This window comes from Pelophylax lessonae, assembly GCF_965119305.1.
Source record: "Pelophylax lessonae genome assembly, chromosome: 13".
Taxonomy (NCBI): Eukaryota; Metazoa; Chordata; class Amphibia; order Anura; family Ranidae; genus Pelophylax; species Pelophylax lessonae.
Genome location: NC_138780.1, coordinates 150730755 through 150753312, shown reverse-complemented (window position 1 = coordinate 150753312; position 22558 = coordinate 150730755). Strand labels below are relative to the sequence as shown.

The 22558-nt window shown below is 45.7% G+C and overlaps 1 protein-coding gene across 2 annotated transcripts; it reads left to right on the top strand.

Moving 5' to 3' along the window:
* Positions 1–6662: 6662 nt before the first annotated feature.
* Positions 6663–22279, top strand: ZBTB25 (zinc finger and BTB domain containing 25). 2 transcript variants are annotated; one of them, XM_082275623.1, is made up of 3 exons: positions 6663–6797; positions 14774–14951; positions 21112–22279. In XM_082275623.1, the coding sequence occupies exons 2-3, from the start codon at positions 14779–14781 to the stop codon at positions 22226–22228; spliced, it is 1290 nt and encodes a 429-aa protein (XP_082131749.1). In that variant the 5' UTR covers positions 6663–6797; positions 14774–14778; the 3' UTR covers positions 22229–22279. The 2 variants fall into 2 exon arrangements, with proteins under 2 accessions (XP_082131749.1, XP_082131748.1); XM_082275622.1 differs by having other exon boundaries at positions 6692–6815.
* The last annotated feature ends 279 nt before the right edge of the window (positions 22280–22558 follow it).

Sequence of the window (22558 nt, the reverse complement as noted above, 5' to 3'; positions counted from 1 at the left end):
AAAATCACGTGTTCACGTCCATGCAATCCGATTCCTGTCCAAATTGACAGTTTGCACTGCGATATGGGGACTGATCTGGGGGGGTGTCATTACCTTTGTATTGACACTCCCAGCAGTTTGCATATGGCAGTGTGAACTGCTTGCGAATGGGGTGCGATGTGGGAACCCGCAGTGGATTTTGCAGGGTTCCCGCATCACACCAATGTGAACTAAGCCATTATCCTATTTCAAGAAATGTAAACATCACTCACGCAAAAGAAGGGGGGCTTTGGGACTGTAAGCCCCGGTTCACATTTGTGCGATTGCTGAGATCGCATTAAATTCGGAGCACACTGCTCCTAAATTACATGCGATCTCATGTGCGGTGATTTGTATGGCTGAATTTACACCGCATCAAACTCGCACATGAGGCTTTCTTTTTATCCGCAGCAGAATCGGATCGCATGGTGGTTCACACTAGTGCGATCCAATTCTGTGCGAACTTGCAGATCGCACTGCGATTTGCGATCGCAACTGGAGGTGTCAACTTTTAATTGACACCCCCTGCGTATCGCATATGGCAGTGTGAACTGCCAGAGGTGCGGATGCGATGCGGGATCATGCTGAATATTCGCAGCATTCCCGCATCGCACAAATGTGAACCACCACTTAATGAGGCACATGCAGCATAGAAAATGTAGTCCATGCTAGAAAACAAGAAATGTATCCTCTTACATGATACATGTATATCATGTTACCATGTACATACATCAGTTTATATCAATATTCATAGTTAGTTGCATAAGAACTAACAGTCACATAATGGTACATAGCATGATAGATGTAGAGCAGCTATCTTAGATGACATGAACCACTTCAACAACAGGATATAGTAGTAAAAACTGAATTGATAAGGCAAAATGAGCCATCTGATTAAAGAGAACATAGTGCATCAGATAAGCCCTACGCGTTTCGTGGAATCACTCCACTTCCTCAGGGGAAGATGCATCAAATATCTGTGAAGAGACATAAGAACCAAATGGTCTCATGTCATATACCAAAAGTACATGAGGAAGGCTGCGCATGAACCACACTGATATGCAATGGATAAAGGAGTCAGGTGAACATCCAGTATAGAAAGGGTTAACAGTTTGTTGGTATTGATAACCAGAAAACAAAGTACATAAAATGCTTACATCCCCCTGGGCTGGAGTGGACAAGGGCACCTGGCAGCAAGCAACACGAGTGCGAGGAGATCAGTCTCTTAGGACCACCGATCGGTGTGTGCACAAAGCCGGAAACCAGCCGGCGCGAGGATGAAAGGACTCTGCTGTAGTTCCGGAGCGGTGACATCAGCCGGACAGGCGCCACTTCTGGGAAAACACCAGGAACCAGGGTGGGACACAAGCTATGTGGTTGCCATGACTACATGTTTCACGCCATGCACTTTATCACGTCATGGTGCAATCACGTGGGGCTGAGATGCATGGGGATGCTACTTTGGTGCAATGCAACACAATTTTGTGCCCTATAGACTTCAGTGGAATTACACCAAAAATGCAAGCCCCAGAAATGAGGGCCAGTTCACACCGTAGAAACGCGTTCCAGGTGCTCTTTTGCATGCGCATTTGTGATGTGTTCCAGTGCGTTTTTTATGCATTTTTGATGCAGTCCAATGCTTTTTTTTTTTTCTCCCCTTTTCTTTCTAACCTTAAATAAGGACATGTATGTTCCGGTGCAATTAAAATGCAGCATGTTCTACTTTTTTTTTCTGGAACTGGAACTGACCGCACTCGTGAACTATGCCATTGAAAAATTATATAACCTACTATTCATGCGTTTTTGATGCAGAAAAAAAAACACACTGGAATGCATGTGCTGTGAACTGGCCCTGAAAGTAGCTAAATTTTACCAGAATTTGGTCACCTGCCAATAAAGGAAAATTAAGTCCTGAATATTAATTGGCTCCAGTTTCCAAGATACAGCTTCAGGTCAAAACTACAAAAAAAAATAATTAAAAATTAAGAGGGGGATGTGCGATTATGCACCATAACTTTCCTGCAAAATGTGGTATGGCAATGAGAATGGTGCCACACCAATTAATTATAAATGTATCTTTTTATTGATACCAAAGGTTAAAGTTTGGGTCCGCTGACACTAATGGCCCTGGATCAGCTGCAGCCTCTTCATCATCATCTGAGTCTAGAGAGTTGGATTCTGGTGGATCTGGAATTGGCAAGTCCTCACCATGGGGTAAAGGATGCAATGCGGATGGAATGTTTGGATATTCCACGATCCACTTCTTCTTTCTTGAAATCCTTTTGCAATTGGGGGAACCATGCAAAAATAGCAGTCACTACTATGATTGGTGGGTTTCCTCCAGGGGAGGAATGGGCCAGGGGGCCAATTGCCCCCTGGGCCGCTCTGATGCCCCGTAAAAAGGCTGCACCGCTTCTGCCACAGACATGCCTAAAGGATTCCTGGGGAAGAGAAGTAAAAAGTCCCTGACACTGACCTACTGACAAGACAAGGACAGAGCGCAGGCCTCACCCTCCCCCCCATAATGGATGGTGTAAACTGTGTCTGAGCAGAGGCCGGTTCCATGCCCCACTGGAGACTCTTCTCCCCCAGCCAGCCCCAACCGAGCTGTCCCAGCTCCCCCCAACCGCCCCCTTCTGGCCAGGTCAGGAACCCGGATTCAGCCGGTAACTAGAGAGTATCTGGAGCAAGGCTTTAGCTTGGCATGGGGTCAGGAGGAGGATGGGAAGAGGGAGAGTGGGAGGGGGGCCGAGTCGCTGCACCATGGGCCTCTGGTTTGTACTTGCCCCCTGGGCCAAAAGTTGCCAGTCTGCCCCTGGTTTCCTCCACACCATTGGAACTGCCAAAGGCATGGACTTTTTCTTCTTGTTTAGCCAATGATGCAGCTAAATTGCACATCCAATCCAACAATAATAAGGGGCCCAGCTCATGTCCTAATCCCCTATTTTGCATCCAAATTCTAGGTGGTATGCTTTTCTTACCACTGCTGTCACACTGTACTTTTGAGATGCAAATGTAACATCGGCACAAATGTAGAAGTTATCTCCGTTGTTTACACAGCTTTGCGGCATCTTGGCTTCTGAGGGGAAATATCACGCAACTGTTCCATGGAAATGTTAGGCAATGACACTTTCACAAGCCACCAGATGTAACTGTATGGTGCGTAGATCTGACCAACACTCATTTACTTTGCAATAAAAGAACAATAAATTAGATAGGGAAAACATTTTAGCTTCAAAGTAAAGATACATTTATGCCCTTCCATATGGTACCATTTCCATAGTTCTACTGTACTTTGTGGAGAAGAAGATACCAGGCATCATGATCATCAGACACCTCCCTACTTTGAAGGACAATTTACTTGCCTGTGTATAAATCTTTGTGAAATATATTTAAGCCCATTTTTAGCAATGCCTGTCAGCATATAGTTTACATGCCCTGATTATCAGTGTAGCCTAATCAGTACAAAACAGTGCAGCCTATCAGTGTCCGCCTATCTGCCCAGCATCATCAGTGCCGCCTATCTGCCCAGCATCATCAGTGCCGCCTCATCAGCGCACATCGGTGAAGAAAAAAAAAATTACTCATTTGCAAAATTTGATAACAGAAACAAAGAAAAACTTTTTTTCTTTTTACAAAATGTTTTTTTTTTTTCATTTGTTTAGCAAAAAAAAAAAAATGTAAAACCCAGTGGTGATTAAATACCAACAAAAGAAAACTCTGTGCCCGGTATAGAAGTGGTTAAGCTGCCAGGAGCTGGCCAAACTTGGCGCAGTGCCCAGCAGACATCTCTCAACTGAAAAATTGAAGGATCCAAGCAGAAAACGGTCAATGAACTGTCATCCAATCAGATGAAGTTGCTGTTCATCAGTCACAATACAATATCCGCAGCAGGAGAGATGTCCATCCAGGCTGTAAAGCAGAGGAATCTGTAAGATTTTTTTCATCCAGCCTTTAAAATCTGTGTTTATGACCAGCTTTATGCAGTGTTCAGGTTTTCATGTATTTCCAAGCAGAATCCAGCAGGGGGCAGACTAAACACATTACTCTGCAGTAATTCAGCTGATACCGGATGATGATGATGGACTCCCCAAAATCTATCCACTCAGTGGACACACACATCTGTGAATGTCCCTGTACACAGAGTATACAGACAGGGCCAGGCAATGTATACCTAATGTTTTCTGTGTGCAATAAAACATTTGCTTCCCTAAGCTTCACTGATGAGCAGACGTGTCAGTTTATGGAGTAAGACTGGGTTCACACTGTGTGATGACAAATATCGCATGTGATTCCCACCCCATTGCTGTGCAGATCACATGCGATGTCTGTGAGATGTGATGTCAAATTGCATCAGATTCGCACCAAAATAATTGAATGAGTGATCCAATTCCTGCACCATTTGACAGTTCACACTGCGATCTGCGAACAATATTACACTGTGTTTGGGGGTGCCATTCCAGATGAATGGCAGCCAAATGCATGTTGTGTGTTCTGCTGCAATTTGGAATTGCAGACAGAATTGTATTTGATTCTGCCCCGATTCCTAATCGCCCATATGTGAATGGAGCCCTAATTGTATCCTGATTGGATTATTTTAGCTAGGTTGTCAGATGACATTATTTTGGTAAATCTTAGGTTGATTGTATAATTATTGGATGGTCCTGTGTACGGTGAGCCGGTCACTTTACCTACTGAGATTCTGCTTGTAGCCCATGTTTGCTGTCACTAGTCCCTTCCCTGCTGTCCTGCCTGCCACACTTCTTGGAAGTACCTGGTATGCTGTCACATTGGGGCGGGTCCTTCAGGCTATGCACAGACACATGGGGGCGGGTCTTCCAGACTATATTGTCACAAGGGGCGGGTCCTTCAGGCTATGCCCTGCCACATAGGGAGGGTCCTCCAGACTATACTCTGTCACATGGGGGCGGGTCCTCCAGACTGTACTCTGTCACATGGGGCGGATCCTTTAGGCTGTGCACTGTCACATGGGGCGGATCCTTCAGGCTGTGCACTGTCACATGGGGCGGATCCTTCAGGCTGTGCACTGTCACGTGGGGGCGGGTCCTTCAGGTTCTGCCCTGCCACATAGGTCAGGTCCTTCAGGTTCTGCGTTGTCACAGGGGAGCGGATCCTTCAGTCTGTATACTGTCACATGGGGGAGGGTCCTCCAGACTGTACCCTGTCACAAGGGGGCGGGTCCATCAGGTTCCGCGCTGTCACATGGGGGCGGGTCCTTCAGGTTCTGCGCTGTCACATGGGGAGCAGGTCCTTCAGGTTCTGCGCTGTCACATGGGGCGGGTCCTTTGGGCTGTGCGCTGTCACATGGGGGCGGGTCCTTTGGGCTGTGCGCTGTCACATGGGGCGGGTCCTTTGGGCTGTGCGCTGTCACATGGGGGTGGGTCCTTTGGGCTGTGCGCTGTCACATGGGGGCGGGTCCTTTGGGCTCAGTGCTGTCACATGGGGGTGGGTCCTTTGGGCTGTGCGCTGTCACATGGGGCGGGTCCTTTGGGCTGTGCGCTGTCACATGGGGGTGGGTCCTTTAGGCTCAGTGCTATCACATGGGGGCGGGTCCTTTGGGCTCAGTGCTATCACATGGGGGCGGGTCCTTTGGGCTCAGTGCTATCACATGGGGGTGGGTCCTTTGGGCTCAGTGCTGTCACATGGGGGCGGGTCCTTTGGGCTCAGTGCTGTCACATGGGGGCGGGTCCTTTGGGCTCAGTGCTGTCACATGGGGGCGGGTCCTTTGGGCTCAGTGCTGTCACATGGGGGCGGGTCCTTTGGGCTCAGTGCTGTCACATGGGGGCGGGTCCTTTGGGCTCAGTGCTATCACATGGGGGCGGGTCCTTTGGGCTCAGTGCTGTCACATGGGGGCGGGTCCTTTGGGCTCAGTGCTGTCACATGGGGGTGGGTCCTTTGGGCTCAGTGCTGTCACATGGGGGTGGGTCCTTTGGGCTCAGTGCTGTCACATGGGGGCGGGTCCTTTGGGCTCAGTGCTGTCACATGGGGGCGGGTCCTTTGGGCTCAGTGCTATCACATGGGGGCGGGTCCTTTGGGCTCAGTGCTGTCACATGGGGGCGGGTCCTTTGGGCTCAGTGCTGTCACATGGGGGTGGGTCCTTTGGGCTCAGTGCTGTCACATGGGGGTGGGTCCTTTGGGCTCAGTGCTGTCACATGGGGGCGGGTCCTTTGGGCTCAGTGCTGTCACATGGGGGTGGGTCCTTTGGGCTCAGTGCTGTCACGTGGGGGCGGGTCCTTTGGGCTCAGTGCTGTCACATGGGGGTGGGTCCCTCGGGCTGTGCGCTGTCACATATGGGTAAGTCTTTCAGGCCCTGCACTGTCATATGGGGGGGGGGGGGACATTATCTCTGTGTACCTCAGTATGAAGCAGTCAGTGTGTCCCTGTAGGGTGATATATATATATATATGTGTATATAAGCTGTGGGCAGGATGTGAAATGCAGACCATACATATTAGGATCCCTGTACATGATTGTAGAGCGGGCACTGTCAGGTGATGGCGCCTTCACCGCAAACACACTCCTCCTCCGGACACTGCCCCCTCCCCCCTCTATTGTCGCCTTGGTATCAGAGGAAGGACAGCAGCAGCTACGACCACACACTCCGCTCTCCCAGGCGCCATCCTGCCAGTCATGTGACGCTCCTCCCCCTACTCTGTGCGTGAGAACGTCAGAGCGAGCAGAGACCCGCCCACCCGGCGTCCCCAGCCTCGGCCTGTATCTGGGCGGTGTGCAGACAGGAGAGGCGCGTGCTGTGCTCGGTGAGCGGGGCATTGTGGGTAAGAGCTGCGAGCCGTTCATCAGCCGCTTCCTGTGGAATTTTCCAGGCGGGTGGGGAGAGCGCGCGCCGAGGAGGAGAGGGGCGGGGCCAGGCATTGCTGCAGACATGTACGGGAGAGAAGCCGGGACATCCCATTCCTTTCCTCCGATAACCGGGGCCAGGAAAGCCTGAGCTCTCCACTCCGCAACTGGGACGTCCAATATCACATAAGAGACCATTATTATGAATATAGAGAAGTGCTGCTCTATAGACGCTATATGTGTGCTCTGGGGACACACAAGCTGCTCTCTGAATGGAATAGGAAGGGTTAAACCAGTGGCAGTATTATTTTGTAGCCACCTGTGACTCATTGGGGAGTTTTCCTTTCACTTCCTGTTTGGGAGATTAAACAGGAAGTCAGAGGACATCTCTGCAATGTGGGGGAATGACCCGTACCCATGGTAACAGGGAAAAGGTGGCTCCATTAGACGATTTCCCTTCTATTCCTGTTCTGATGACCACACAGAATGTTGGATTCCCCCTCCTATCTGTTCCTGGTGACACCGCTGGTCAGTAATATGGGTTAGGAACACGTATGTAATCATGCATGTTACAGACCAACACACACTATTTAGCAGGGGTGCCATTACCGCTTCAAGTGGAGTTCCACCCTATTTTTATACTTACCTCCATCTTCTCGCTCCGGGTCACCTGAAAAAGAAATGGATAATCGCATATTTTTTTTTTTTTTACTTACCTCGTAGCGAACAAAATATACTTACCTTACTTCCTTCTTCCTCCTTCCTCGGCCGCGGCCCGTCGTCACTTCCTGGCTCTGCAATGATTCCTGGGAGCTGGACGTCATCGCTCCCAGGAATCATTGCGCCTGCACCGGCCCCGACGTCAGTTCCGGGTCGCGCGCGTCATCCCCTTCTAAACAGCTTCTGGGCATGCCCAGAAGCTGTGGAGGGGTGACGTGCGCGACCCGGAAGTGACGTCGGGGCCGGCGCAGAGCATCGTGGGACCACAGAAGGCGGAAGAAGACGCCGAAGAGGACGCGCTGGCTTCAAGCTGCCCACATCTGAGATGGCAGCGCTGGACAAGACGTTTGCAAGGTAAGTATTTCGTCTTGCAGGTAAGTGCAACCCGGGACAGATCAGAGGCTAGCCATTGTGGAATGCACTAGCCCTGACTGTCCCGGGGGTATTAAAAAAAAAAAAAACAAATCCAGGGTGGAACTCCGCTTTCAGGTCCGCCCCGTAGCAGTTTTAAGCACCTGTGCCCCGGGTTATGTTTATATAAATATATACACATTAGGGATCGACTGATTATTGGCAATGCCAATATATCGGGGGCCAATATGCACTTTTCCCGATATATCAGAATCAGCCCCGGAGGTGACCAATATTGCTGATATTTCGGGAAAGTGCTTGTACCGGAGTGATGCCTGCAGCTAGACGCATCACCCCGGTACTGGCGTCCATAGCCGACTGTCCACTCTCTTGTAATGGCAACCGATTCGGCTGAGAAGCCGCTCGGCTGTCATTACAAGGAGCGGGAGGGGACGTCCCCTTGCCCGGGTCTCCCGTTCCACCGGGAGACCCGGGCAACCAGCCTGCACGGCTGCCAAAGACCAGATCAAAGCCACATTCGGGTCTCCATGCAAATCCCCGGAAGTGATGTCATGAGTGACATCACTTCCGGGTACTGTCTGGCACCAGAATCAAAAAAATTTACAGCATTCAAAACAGCCAAACTTGGCGTTTTGAATGCTTTTAAGTGCAGAGGAGGAGTTTGGGGTCTTTTAGACCCCCAGATCCCTCCACAACTGTACCTGTCAAGAAAAAAAAATTTTTTTTTTAAATGTACAAAAATATCGGCTGATACCGATATGCATTGGCCAAAATATCGGTATCGGCACCGAAAAACCGATATTGGTCAATCACTAATACACATGATCTGACATTTCCAGGTAGGGGGCGCACATGTGCACGGCCAGCAGCTCACTCCCACTGTGATTACACACAGTGGAAGCTGATTGGTGGGTGCTTGATGTCCTCCAGCCAGCACCGGGACAGGGTCATCCAGGGCAAGGATGCAGAATTGCACCCCCCTCCCCCCACTAATAATACATGCCGTAGAATGGGTGTACCATTTTTTTGCCCCTTTGATTTACTGTGCCCAGAGCAACTGCCATTCCTGCCCACCCCTTGACCTGGGCCTGCCTCCGCCACCCACCAATCATCAGGCAGAGACACAGAACTGCCTATGTACACCAGGCATATCACCGTTCTGGAAGGAGGGAAGGCATTTATTCTGTATCTCTGCAAAGCATGGAATGCATTCCATCTCTTCCCTTAGTAAAAGCACCTCACACAGTGTAGTAAAACACTGGCTAGGCACACAGTTAACCCTTTGATTGCCCCTGATGTTAACCCCTTCACAGCCAGTGTCATTAGTACTGTGACAGTGCAGATTTTTAGCACCGATCGCTGTATTTGACCCTTTTCACACAAGCTGTCCGATTTTTGCGCAGTAGGTGGAGACGGGCCTGTCATCCACCTGCTCAGAGAGGCGATCCCCGCTGATCTAGTGGAGTCCAGCAAACAGATCCACCCATGTGAAAGCGGCCTCAGTGTCGCTGGTCACCAAAAAGTTGTCAGAATGTCCGCCACAATATCGCAGTCCCGATATAAGTCGCTGATTTCTGCCATTACTAGTAAAAGAGAAAAATATTCCAGTTTGTAGATATAACTTTTGTGCAAACTAATTAAATATATGCTTATTGGGATTTTTTTTTTTACCAAAAACGTAGCAGAATAACTTTTGGTAAATTTATGAAGAAAGGTCAAGTGGTTAAAGTATAACTAAATGCAAAACTTTAAGCTTATAGAGTGGAGAGGGATTCAAAGCTCTCTTAGGTTTTGTTGCTGTTGTGGATGACCTGGGGGACCCCTAAGGATCTCCTTAATTTGCAAGGATTTTCTCTCACCTCCTGTTTGGTTATGGAACAGGAAGTGAAGGGAAATCTAAATGGGACAAAGACGGTAATAATAAACCTTACAGGGGTATAACCCTCCTTTACTCTATCCAAAATTAGAAAAAATAAAAGTTTCACCTATAGTCCTACTTTACTACTTGTGGACCAGTGACGTACCCATAAGTCGCTGGACTTTGAGTGGTCATATCGGGATCACCCCAATACCGCTTTTAGGAGCCGGTGGTCGGCTCTCCTTTAAAAGCAATCCTAGAAGCCAACTAGCCGCTGTATTTCTTTTACAAGCAGCAGAAGGGAGTGTTCCCCCCTCCCACCATCTTTCTGTTGCTTTAACGGGATCTCCCAGCCCACATGTCCTCCGGCTGGCCGAACAAAGCCGGGATCAGCTTTGATTGGGTCTCCGCTATAGTAACCTTGAAGCAATGACGTGATATCACTTCCGGTTTACCCAGATAGCAATGGCTCCATTTTAAAAAATATATAAAACGTTCAAAAATGAATGCTTTTAAGGGCAGAGGAGGGATTTGGGGTATTTGAGACCTTATGTTACAAGGTCTCAGGCGTGAATGGGGAGCAGGTGAGTTAAATTTGGTGTTATCGCTCTCACTCTCTCATACTGGTCACTGGAAGTTCAACATGGCACCTCATGGCAAAGAACTCTCTGAGGATTCGAAAAAAAAGAATTATTGCTCTACCTAAAGCTGGACTAGGCTATCAGAAGATTGCCAAGACCCTGAAACTGAGCTGCAGCACGGTGGCCAAGACCATACAGCGGTCTGACAGGACAGGTTCCACTCAGAACAGGCCTCGCCATGGTCGACCAAGGAAGTTGAGTGCACCTGCATCATATCCAGAGGATAGATGTATGAGTGCTACCAGCATTACTGCAGAGGTTGAAGGGGTGGGTGGTCAGCCTGTCAGTGCTCAGACCATACGCTGCACAATGCATCAAATTGGTCTGCATGGCTGTCATCCTAGAAGGAAGCCTCTTCTAAAGATGATGCACAAGAAAGCCCGCCAACAGTTTGCTGAAGACAAGCAGACTAAGGACATGGATTACTGGAACCATGTCCTGTGAACTGATGAGACCAAGATAAACGTATTTGGTTCAGATGGTGTCAAGCGTGTGTGGCGGCAACCAGGTGAAGAGTACAAAGACAAGTGTGTTTTGCCTACAGTCAAGCATGGTGGTGGGAGTGTTATGGTCTGGGACTGCATGAATTCTGCCGACACTGGGGAGCTACAGTTCATTGAGGGAACCATGAATGCCAACATGTACTGTGACATATTGAAGAAGAGCATGATCCCCTCCGTTTCGGAGACTGGGCCACAGGGCAGTTTTCCAACTTGATAACGACCCTCAAACACACCTCCAAGACGACCACTGCCTTGCTAAAGAAGCTGAGGGTAAAGGTGATTGACTGGCCAAGCATGTCTCCAGACCTAAACCCTATTGAGCATTTGTGGGGCATCCTCAAACAGAAGGTGGAGGAGTGCAAGGTCTCTAACATACACCGGCTCCGTGATGTCATCATGGAGGAGTGGAATAGGACACCAGTGGCAACCTGTGCAGCTCTGGTGAACTCCATGCCCAAGAGGGTTAAGGCAGTGCTGGAAAATAATGGTAGCCACACAATATTTTGACACTTTGGGCCCAATTTGGACATTGTTAGATGACATTCTGTGTATAACAGCACTGAATGCAGACGGGGAAACAGAGAGTGGGGGCAAACAGCTGGATGAGGCTGAATGTAGTAGTAGGTGAGATTATAATAGCTTTATGTTAGTGATGGGCCTATTCCATTTTGGTTAAAGATGCCGAAATTAATGATGGCGGGCAAAGCGCAGGTTTCAAAAGTCCCGCCTCTGGCCGGCGGCTCGCCGCCCGGTGATGTTACTACTATGACTATGTGTATGAATGAACTAACACACCGGGCAGGCGGGCGAGCGGCCGCTAATAGCTATAATTAAGAGAGCCCTTCACTTCCCTATCAGGCGGGTATCTCTGATGACAGGGAAGTGAAGGGCTCACTTAGTTATAGCTATTAGCGGCCACTCGCCCGCCCGGTGTGTTAGTTCATTCATACACATAGTGGTAGTAGTGACATCACCGGGAGGCGGGCCGCTGACCAGAGGCGGGACTTTTGAAAGGAAGGACACAGGAGGAGCGGAGAGTTTGCCTGCCTGTGACATGGAGGTGCCGACAAGTAAGGAGATTGCAAACAACAAACAAACACAGGGGCGCACCGGCCTAGTGCATTATCCATTGGAAGGTTTATTTAAAAGTAAAAGGATTAAAAATACTCACAAACGAGTTCTTGATAAAAGCATAACGCATAAGGAACGCAGTCCTCAGCAAAGGGATCCCAGGATGAGTCGTCCCCTGAATTTGTGAAGGCTAACGCGTTTCGAGGCTTAGCCTCTTCCTCAGAGCCTCTTTTAAGGGGCAGCAAGGCCGCCGCATTCTTCCTGGGTTGTCGTGTCCACAGCTCCAGAAACAGCTGCAAGATAAGGTGGATTAGAGACTACACATCTCTGAGTGCAGGAAACCGGTGCTTTGCACCAAAAACTTTATATACTGCTAAGTAAGGAGATTGCCATCACTGGGGTGGGGGGCGCTGAGGCAGGTAGGAGGGCGCTGAGGCGAGGTTACCAATGGAATTTGTATTATGCAGCCCAAATTATTTTAAAATAGATAGAACAGGGGCATACGCCAGAAACAGGCAGCGACATACACCTGTAGCTGCCACCCTGTCGCAGTATATGTACTGTGATGGGTTGGCAAGTGGTTAATTTAATTAACCAATGGTATTGTGCAGCATGAGGGGGTTAAGGTATTGCCACTGCTAGTCACTGATGCATTAGTGACCGACCAGTGGCAGTTAATTAACCCTTTTGTGCTGCATTAGTGCAACCAGTATCAGTGTCAGTGCAACCAGTGTTAATTAACACTGACACTGGTTGCACTAATGCAGCACAAAGGGGTTAATTAACTGCCACAGGTCGGTCACTAATGCATCAGTGATCAGCAGTGGCAATACATTAACCCCCTCATGCTGCATAATACAAATACCATTGGTTAATTAAATTAACCACTTGCCAACCCGTCACAGTACATATACTGCGACAGGGTGGCAGCTTCAGGTGTATGTCGCTGCCTGTTTCTGGCGTATGCCCCTGTTCTATCTATTTTAAAATAATTTGGGGGAAAAAAGTCGTTTTCGGTTTTGGTTTTCGGCCAAGGGCATCCTGCATTTTCGGTTTCGGCCCAGAATTTTCATTTCGGTGCATCTCTACTTTATGTTATGCCATAATGGTACATAATACTATTATGATCTCACTTCCGGCTACATTCAGTCCCAACCAGCCACAGGCCCCTGCACTCCCCCCCCCCCCCCTTTGTAGTCTGCATTCAGTCGCATACACAGGATTTCGCCCATAACAACATTCAGCCATGTGCTCCCACTGGCAGCACTCCTCCTGGCACCACCATCACAGGTTCAGAGGAGCTGGAACTATAGGGGAGGCACCAAGTATCAATGCACATTGGCAATATTAGCTGTCAGTGCATATTGAAAACAACATTTTCCATCAATTCTTATCCATGTATGTAGTGAACAAGGCCCAACTGTTACCATAGTCTGCTGTCCTATTTATGAATCACAATATTTGGGAGTTTTGTTCAAGTTCAGTAAGGCCTCGTTCACAGCATATGTGCAAAAAAACGAATGGAAAATATGTGAAAAATTGACTTGCTTCGAATATTTTGGGCTTGTTCTAATGTAGGTCTCTGCAAGGACATAAAGAATACTATTGATTTCTATGTGCCCTGTGTTCACACTATAATGTTGGTGTCAGGTGAGTTCTAATATTTATTCTATTATATAAAGCTATTTCTACAATATTTGTGGATACATCTACAGCTCGCTAATCAGATCCAATGTTCAGTGAGCTGTAGATCTGAAATTTCTTTTTAGGGGTTCCCCGAGATCTCAGACTTTTTGCCAAGGGTTCCTCCACGGTAAAAAGGTTGAGAAACACTGCTCTAGGATCTCTGAAAAAATATATAATGTTTGGGGGATGTAAGTAATTTTCTAGCAAAAAAAAATACTGATTTTTACATGTAGGAGAGAGATGTCGGGATTGGCCTGGGTGGGAACTTGTTAAAGGTAGGTGGGAGTCCCAACTGGGTGCAGGTTTTCCCTCCAGATTAATTTAACTTTAACAAGGGGTGCCAGGACTTGCAATCCCATGGGGCCACTTCATGATGTTTGTGGCCCTGAAATTCACTTAGTTTTACTAAACCTCAGGAGCCTGCATTCTCTATATCTGGCCTCCCACAGTACACAGAACACAGAAATACAATTATTTTAGTAAGTATAAACTGCTAATAAACTACATTTTCTCATCAGCAGTATATAGCAGTCTTGTGACTTCTATCAGTGTCTGCTTAAAGCTTGTAGGAGTTTTTATACTGTACTGGCTGTCCTATCAGGATGCAGGATCCCTCACCCTCGGTCTGGACTGTGCTGATTGGCTCTGTACTGATCACATGCACCCTCACAAGAAAAAAAATAAAAACTCTCTAGCACAACACGCCAAACTGAGCATGTGCTGTGCAGATTGACTCAAGTAACTCTTTCTTATCTGGACATGTTATGGGGACAATGCAAGAAGGGGAGGATCTGTGCATACAGGATCAAGCAGCCATTTTAGACAAAGCAGAGGATTAACCCCTTAGGTTGCACAGTGAGTATAACACGCATGTTTTACTGCAATGTACACACTGATTTTACTGTTGTGGGTTTAGTAACAATGTCGGCGCTATATAAATCCTATATAATAATAAAAATTTAACAGACATTCGTGTACACTGTCTGTTTGGACATTGGTTTATTGTGCTTTTGTATGTGGATTCACAATTGAACAAATGTATAATTCAGTTTAATTTGATAAATATCTACCTTTGTTCTTTATAGGAGCCATGGATCAGTCAAAGCACAGCCTGGTTCTGTTGCAGCAACTGAACATGCAGCGCGAGTTTGGTTTCCTTTGTGACTGCACCGTGGCCATCGGGGACGTCTACTTCAAGGCACACAGAGCCGTTCTTGCTGCCTTTTCAAACTATTTTAAGATGATCTTCATTCACCAGACCAGGTGCCAGCATCTCTTTATGTTGAAAATTGCATTTTTGTTTGCAGGAATGAGAAATAGATTATATTTCCTTCACAGCATATGGGAAGTGGGTATAAATAATAGAATTTTACTACTTCAAAATGGAATTGAGTGATCGAAATAGAGTTTTAAAGGCTTTGAGTGTTTTGATGTTTGTAATGTGCTTATAATGGGAACATTTTATGGCATACATCAGATGTAACTCTATATTCACCACTAGCAGTTTATAGTTGAGTTGGCCATACACTATACGAAAAATCGTTCAAACTCATTTTCAAAAAACGAACAACACTCAGTCGTGGGAGCAGACGATCGTGCCATCATGTAATGACCGATAAATCGTTCAATGGACATAAATAAATCAGTTTTTAGTTTTTTTCACATATACCTAGTGCAAACAGTTTGGAGGAGAAACACATTACTTTTCAATTTATCGTTCGTTTGGCAGAAAATTTCCAAACTTGTCCTTCATTGTTTTTTTGCTCAAAAACGTCACAATGGATTACCGATTTGTGCCCATTAACTGGCCGAAAAACGAACGACATATCTAAATGACGAATTTCGCCCAATTTTTTGTATAGTGTATGGCCACCATTAGTTTCAGTCATAAACCCAAAGGCAGCGAAATTTGTATAGCTCATACTGGAGTCTAAATAAATCACAAGATAAATTATATACAGTTTCTCACAAAAGTGAGTACACCCCTCACATTTTTGTAAATATTTTATTATATCTTTTCATGTGACAACACTAAAGAAATGACACTTTGCTACAATGTATAGTAGTGAGTGTACAGCTTGTATAACAGTGTAAATTTGCTGTCCCCTCAAAATAACTCAATACACAGCCATTATTGTCTAAACTGCTGGCAACAAAAATGAGTACACCCCTTAGTTAAAATGTCCAAATTGGGCCCAATTATCCATTTTCCCTCCCCGGTGTCATGTGACTCGTTAGTGTTACAAGGTCTAAGGTGTGAATGGGGAGTAGGTGTGTTAAATTTGGTGTTATCTCTCTCACTCTCTCATACTGGTCACTGGAAGTTCAACATGGCACCTCATGGCAAAGAACTCTCTGAGGATCTGAAAAAAAAGAATTGTTGCTCTACATAAAGATGGGCTAGGCTATAAGAAGATTGCCAAGACCCTGAAACTGAGCTGCAGCACGGTGGCCAAGACTATACAGCGGTTTAACAGGACAGGTTCCACTCAGAACAGGCCTCACCATGGTCAATCAAAGAAGTTTAGTTCATGTGCTCAGCATCATATCCAGATATTATTGGGAAATATGTATGAGTGCTGCCAGCATTGCTGCAGAGTTTGAAGGGGTTGGGGGTCAGCCTGTCAGTGCTCAGACCATACGCCATACACTGCATCAAATTGATCTGCATAGCTGTTGTCCCAGAAAGAAGATGGTGCCAAGTGTGTGTGTGGCGGCACCCAGATAAGGAGAACAAGGACAAGTGTGTCTTGCCTACAGTGAAGCATGATGGTGGGAGTGTCACGGTCTGGGGCGGCATGAGTGCTGCCGGCACTGGGGAGCTACAGTTCATTGAGGGAACCATGAATGCCAACATGTACTGTGACATACTGAAGCAGAGCATGATCCTCTCTCTTCAGAGACTGGGCCACAGGGCAGTATTCCAACATAACGACCCCAAACACACCTCCAAGACGACCACTGCCTTGCAAAAGATGCTGAGGGTAAAGGTGATGGACTGGCCAAGCATGTCTCCAGACCTAAACCCTATTGAGCATCTGTGGGGCATCCTCAAACGGAAGGTGGAGGAGCGCAAGGTCTCTAACATCCACCAGCTCCGTGATGTCATCATGGAGGAGTGGAAGAGGACTCCAGTGGCAACCTGTGAAGCTGAAGTGTTGAGTTATTTTGAGTGGACAGCAAATTTACACTGTTATACAAGCTGTACACTCACTACTGTACATTGTAGCAAAGTGTCATTTCTTCAGTGTTGTCACAATGAAAGATATAATAAAATATTTACAAAGATGTGAGGGGTGTACTTACTTTTGTGAGATACTGTATTTACTCAAAACATCGTTCACCAAAGTCTACCCTATTTATACATGCTTATATATTAAAAATCTGAGTGTGAGCTGACTATCGTGCTAAAAAAAGTCTAATCCTCTCTGTCAGACAGCACTGCTAGGATCTGACCATACTTTTTCTGTAAAGCAGCCTTTCTTCACCTTTGTTTTGGTCAGGACACCCTTTAAATGGACAATTTCGAGTCGCCCCAGCTGAATTATAGTACCGAGGAGACATCAGAGGTCTCCCTATAAAGAGGATCTAGCCTTGTCAGCACCCTGGTGATAGTAATATGGTATACTGAAAAAAATCGACTTAAATACACTGTATTACCAAAAGTATTGGGACAGACACCTGCCTTTACACGCACATGAACTTTAATGGCATCCCAGCCTTAGTCCATAGGGTTTAATATTGAGTTGGCCCACCCTTTGCAGCTATAACAGCTTCAACTCTTCTGGGATGGCTGTCCACAAGGTTTAGGAATGTGTCTATGGGAATGTTTGACCATTCTTCCAGAAGAGCATTTCTGAGGTTAGGCACTGATGTTGGATGAGAAGGCCTGGCTCACAGTCTTCGCTACAATTCATCTCAAAGGTGTACTATCAGGTTGAGGTGCCTGCCAGTCAAGTTCCTCCACCCCAAACTCGCTCATTCATGTCTTTGCTTTGGCACTGGTCCAAATCATTTGATGGACGGGGAATAATGGTGTGGGGTGTTTTTCAGGGGTTGGACTTAGCCTCTTAGTTCCAGTGAAGGGAACTCCTAAGGCGTCAACATACCAAAACATTTAGGACAATTTCATGCTCCCAACTTTGTGGGAACAGTTTGGGGATGGCCCCTTCCTGTTCCAGCATGACTGCACACCAGTGCACAAAGCAAGGTCCATAAAGACATGGATGAGCGAGTTTGAGGTGGAGGACCTTGACTCTGACCTCAACCCGATAGAACACCTTTGGGATGAAATAGAGGGGAGACTGCGAGCCAGGCCTTCTCTCCAACATCAGTGCCTGACCTCACAAATGTGTTTCTGGAAGAATGGTCAAACATTCCCATAGACACACTCCTAAACCTTGTGGACAGTCTTCCTAGAAGAGTTGAAGCTGGTATAGGTGCAAAGGGTGGGCAAATCATTATTGAACCCTACAGACTAAGACCGGGATGTCATTAAAGTTCATGTGCGTGTAAAGGCAGGGGTCCCAATACTTTTAGTAATATAGTGTATATACATAAAAATGTAAAGGACTCCTTGTGTTAATGCACCTGGGAGCCGATTGGGTATCGATGCCTGAGTGTTAGAAATAATTACAGGACTGTTATTTATGGTTAACATCAAACAGATGTGCTGTAAATGTCCTTAAAGAGGAAGTAAACTCTGCACAAAAAAATTGGAAGAAAAAAACCTATAAGACAAAAGCATAATGAGCTAGTATGCATCGCATACTAGCTCATTATAAAATACTTACCTTAGAACGAAGCCCTGCAGTGCCGCCCACACAGCGACAGGACGGCCAACATGTTGGGCTGTCCTGCTTCCTGGTTTGCGTCCTCCGGCATGCGCACGGGAGCCGCCGTTCACGACACAGGGCTCTGAAGGAACGGCACGGTTACAACTACTTTAAGCACTTGACCTCCGGAAGATTTACCCCCCTTCATGACTGGGCATTTTTTTTGCGATTCAGCACTGTGTTATTTTAACTGACAATTGCGCAGTCGTGTACCCAAATAAAATTGATGTCCTTTTTTCCCACAAATAGAGCTTTCTTTTGGTGGTATTTGATCACCTGTGTGATTTTTATTTTTTGCACTATAAATAAAAACAATTGGGGGGAAAAAAAAAAAACAATATTTTTTTACTTTCTACCTAAAACACATCCAATAAAAAAATGGAGAAAATCCAATTTCTTCGTACATATAGGCCAATATGTATTCTGCTACATGTTTTTGGTAAAAAGAAAATTTCCAATAAGCAGATATTGATTGGTTTGTACAAAAGTTATAGCATCTATAAACTATGGGATACTTTTATTTATTATTATTATTATTATTTTTTTGTACTGGTAATGGTGGCAATCAGTGACTTATAGCAGGACTTCGATATTGTAGCGGACATTCTGACACTAACGTTTTTGACACTAATACAGTGATCAGTAGCTAAAAAAAATATGCACGGTCACTTTACTAATGACACTGCTGGGAATAAGTTAACATTAGGGGCAATCAAAGGGTTAACTGTGTGCCTAACCAGTGTTTTACTACACTGTGTGAGGTGCTTTTACTAGGGGAAGAGATGAAATTTACACAAATTTCATGTCTTCTCTCCTGTGAGAACGGCGATCTGCCTCGTCTACATAGGCAGACCGCCATTCTGCCTCTGTGTTCGATGATCGGCGGGTGTCAGCAGACATCGAGTTTGCAGTACCTGCCACTGGGCTCCCGCTGTGCGTGCTCCCTACATGGAAGAACCAGATCAAGTATATGTATACGTGATCGGCGCAGAGGTACCACAATGTAGCAGTAAAACTTGCTATAGGTCAGACCTTAATTGGTTAAAATGCTGCCTATTTGAGTTCATATTTTTCTTTTTTTTCTGCATTTCGCAGGAGTTTGCAGTTTTAGGGCTGGTTCACATCTGAATCGTGCAGGCATGCGCTCTGCGTTCCTCTGGGGTTCATTGTGATTAAATTTTCAGCCTATTTATTTGAATGGATAACATAAAAAATAGTACATGCATTACTTTTAAAAAAATCACTGCACTGGATTGCATAATAATGTGGTTCCATGTCATCCAGTACAGGCAAACGCACTGCATTTGGGGTGTTGACACCCACAGCAGATCGTGCACCCAGTGCATTTTGAAAGCGGTGCGGGAAAAACGTATGGAATGCTGGTTTCCCGCATTGTGCTCCGGTGTTAACGAGCCCTTGAGGAAATATTACTATTTGTTTACAGTATTGGGTTACCAATGGGACAAAGTACAGTATGTGTAGTACTGTGTTCCATCATCCTAGGTTCCCTTTAATGCTAGCTAGGATGTCAAAGAGGGCCTTTGTTAGGGACGATCTGTCTACGGCTCCAAGCACTTGCCTGAGGCAAGCACCTTACAGAGAAATGCAGAGAGAGGTGAGATGTGTCATCCAGTGCTTGCCTGGGGCAAGGACTTGGAAGCTTAAGATGGGTACTCCCTACCAAAGTCTACTTTTTCTCTGATAAAGTATAAATAAAACTTGAATTATTTGGTATCTGTTTAGTCAACACAGTCTTGACTTTTATATTTTCCAAGAAAAAAAAGCAAATAATATAGTGTGTGTGCTCTAAAATGTAATTAGCCTGAATATTTCCTGAAAATATAGTTTTAAAAAGCCGTTGCACAAATATTGTGCAATTTGCAACTACTATCATTTTATTTTACAGAGTCTCATCTTTCTGAAAGTATACAATATTTTGGGGTTTTAAGTCATTTTCAGGCCTAAAACTTGCATTTGAACAAATGTTTTGAATGCAGCTTTTTATAATGTTGTTTCCCAGGGTAAAATATATCGCTAAGGTTGATGTGCTGCATATATAAGTTGAGCTGGGGATAGGTAGCTGGTACAAAGCTCCCTGGGGTGAGCACACTTTCAGGCACAGATACTAGTCCAGTGATGTAGTGACATTGCAGTGCAGTGTTTATTGGAGCTATTTACAGTGCTTTACAGTGTCCACAAAAATAAATAAGGCAAAAACTACAAAACAAAAAGCCTATTGCTTGTTAGTCTCCACATATGCAGTGTTACAGATTTCACTAACCTTACAGATTTCACCAACCTTGCAGCTCTCACAGACATGACTTGTCTGTTCCCCCAGGCTCAAGAGCACTGACTCTGAGTTCCAGGTGAGTCTAAACTGCCAAAAGGGAGACGTGGGTAAAAATTTAGAGGTCTCTAAAAGTGTATGGGAGGAGCCTGGGAGTTATGTAAATCACGAGCAGGACTTTTTCAGGCTCCCTTTCAGACACTCTGCTACAATAAGGATTTGATAATGAATACATAACTGGGTGTATTTTATATCTACCTCCACTTTTTATTTATATTGTTCCTTTTCCTTCTTTTAACAGTGAATGTATAAAGATCCAGCCAACAGACATTCAACCGGACATTTTTAGTTACCTTCTGCATGTCATGTATACAGGGAAAGCCCCTAAGCAAAGTGTGGACCATTTTCGATTGGAGGAAGGGGTTAGGTTTCTTCATGCTAACCTTCTTTCCACATCAGCTAATGAGCCAAGTCAAATTTTGACTTCAGAAACAATGCAGTCTTCCAATTTATATGGAATTCAGATCTCATCAGCTCAGAAAACAAATAAGGAAACTCTTAACCTAAGAAACATTCCACCATCTGCTGCAAGGTCCGCGCCACAAGGAGAGCAGCCGCAACTTCAGCTGTCTCTTGCGATTGGCCTTGAAGGTGTAGGCTCTGAACAGCAAAGTTCACATTTTCCGTCTCAGATGGGCACCGCAGTTAAATCTATAGAAGACATTCAGAACACTGTAAAGACTATAAAGCAAGAAGCCTGTGATACTGAATCTGTAAAATCTCCACAGCATTCATTGCTGTCTCAAGAAGAGGTTGAGTCAACGTTTGTTAAGACAGACAGCAAAACATACTCCTGCCACTACTGTGGTGAACATTTTGATTCCCGTGGCACATTGAGGGATCATTTGCATATTCACGTATCCCAGTCTCTCCCTTTTGGGGTCCCTACCTCCATTTTAGAAAGTGATGACCTGGGAGAAGTCCGCCCCATACTTGAAAACATTCAGAACACGGAGAGCTGCCACCTTGGCCCTTACGAGGCTCTTCAAAACGCCACCCAAACTGAACAGCTGCAACTCAACCAGCTTTCATTTTTGTCCAAGGATACTGATCCCATAGAGCTAAACTGTAACTTTTCCTTCTTACGAAAGAGGAAATTCACTTGTACGGTGTGCGGACACAGATTTGTAAGGAGGAGCCTATTACTGGAACACTTATACACACACAAAGCAAAATCCCACAAGCCCAGCCGCTATCAAAGGTTCAGCAGTCAGACCGATCATTCCTTACATAATTACTGTAGCAATCTGACTGATAACAATCAGAAGGATGAACCTACAACTCTCGAACCCCCATTCCTTGAGGACATGGAAGGCACCAACTCACAAGAAAACATGGACTCTGTACTAGTTGAATAATATTTATTCACGTTGAACTTGATATTTGTGGCTGTTTTTTATGATTGTTTAGTCTTTGGGGTTTTTCTTTGCTCCTTGTTATATTGTATTTAAATAGTTTTTTTGTGTTAGCTGTATGAAAATAACTTTTAAAGGCTATTTACTGAGTTGTATTATGATTGTGACCACATTTATTGGTGAAGATCTTTTTTGTGTGTGCCAATGATTTATCTTCGGTTAAGCACAAAATGTCACTAAACAATATTTGTTTATAAAATGGGAACAATATGGCATCTAAATGTCTTTGACTACCATTTACTCATGCAGGAACTTCAGTTGTTCATCCTGTGT

What these genes read in the sequence shown, in the direction of transcription:
- ZBTB25 (XM_082275623.1), top strand. Translation starts at nt 14,779, where the DNA reads ATGGATCAGTCAAAGCACAGCCTGGTTCTGTTGCAGCAACTGAACATG. An exon ending in ATCTTCATTCACCAGACCAG is followed by an intron (nt 14,952 to 21,111) that starts GTGCCAGCATCT and finishes TTCTTTTAACAG; the next exon opens with TGAATGTATAAAGATCCAGC.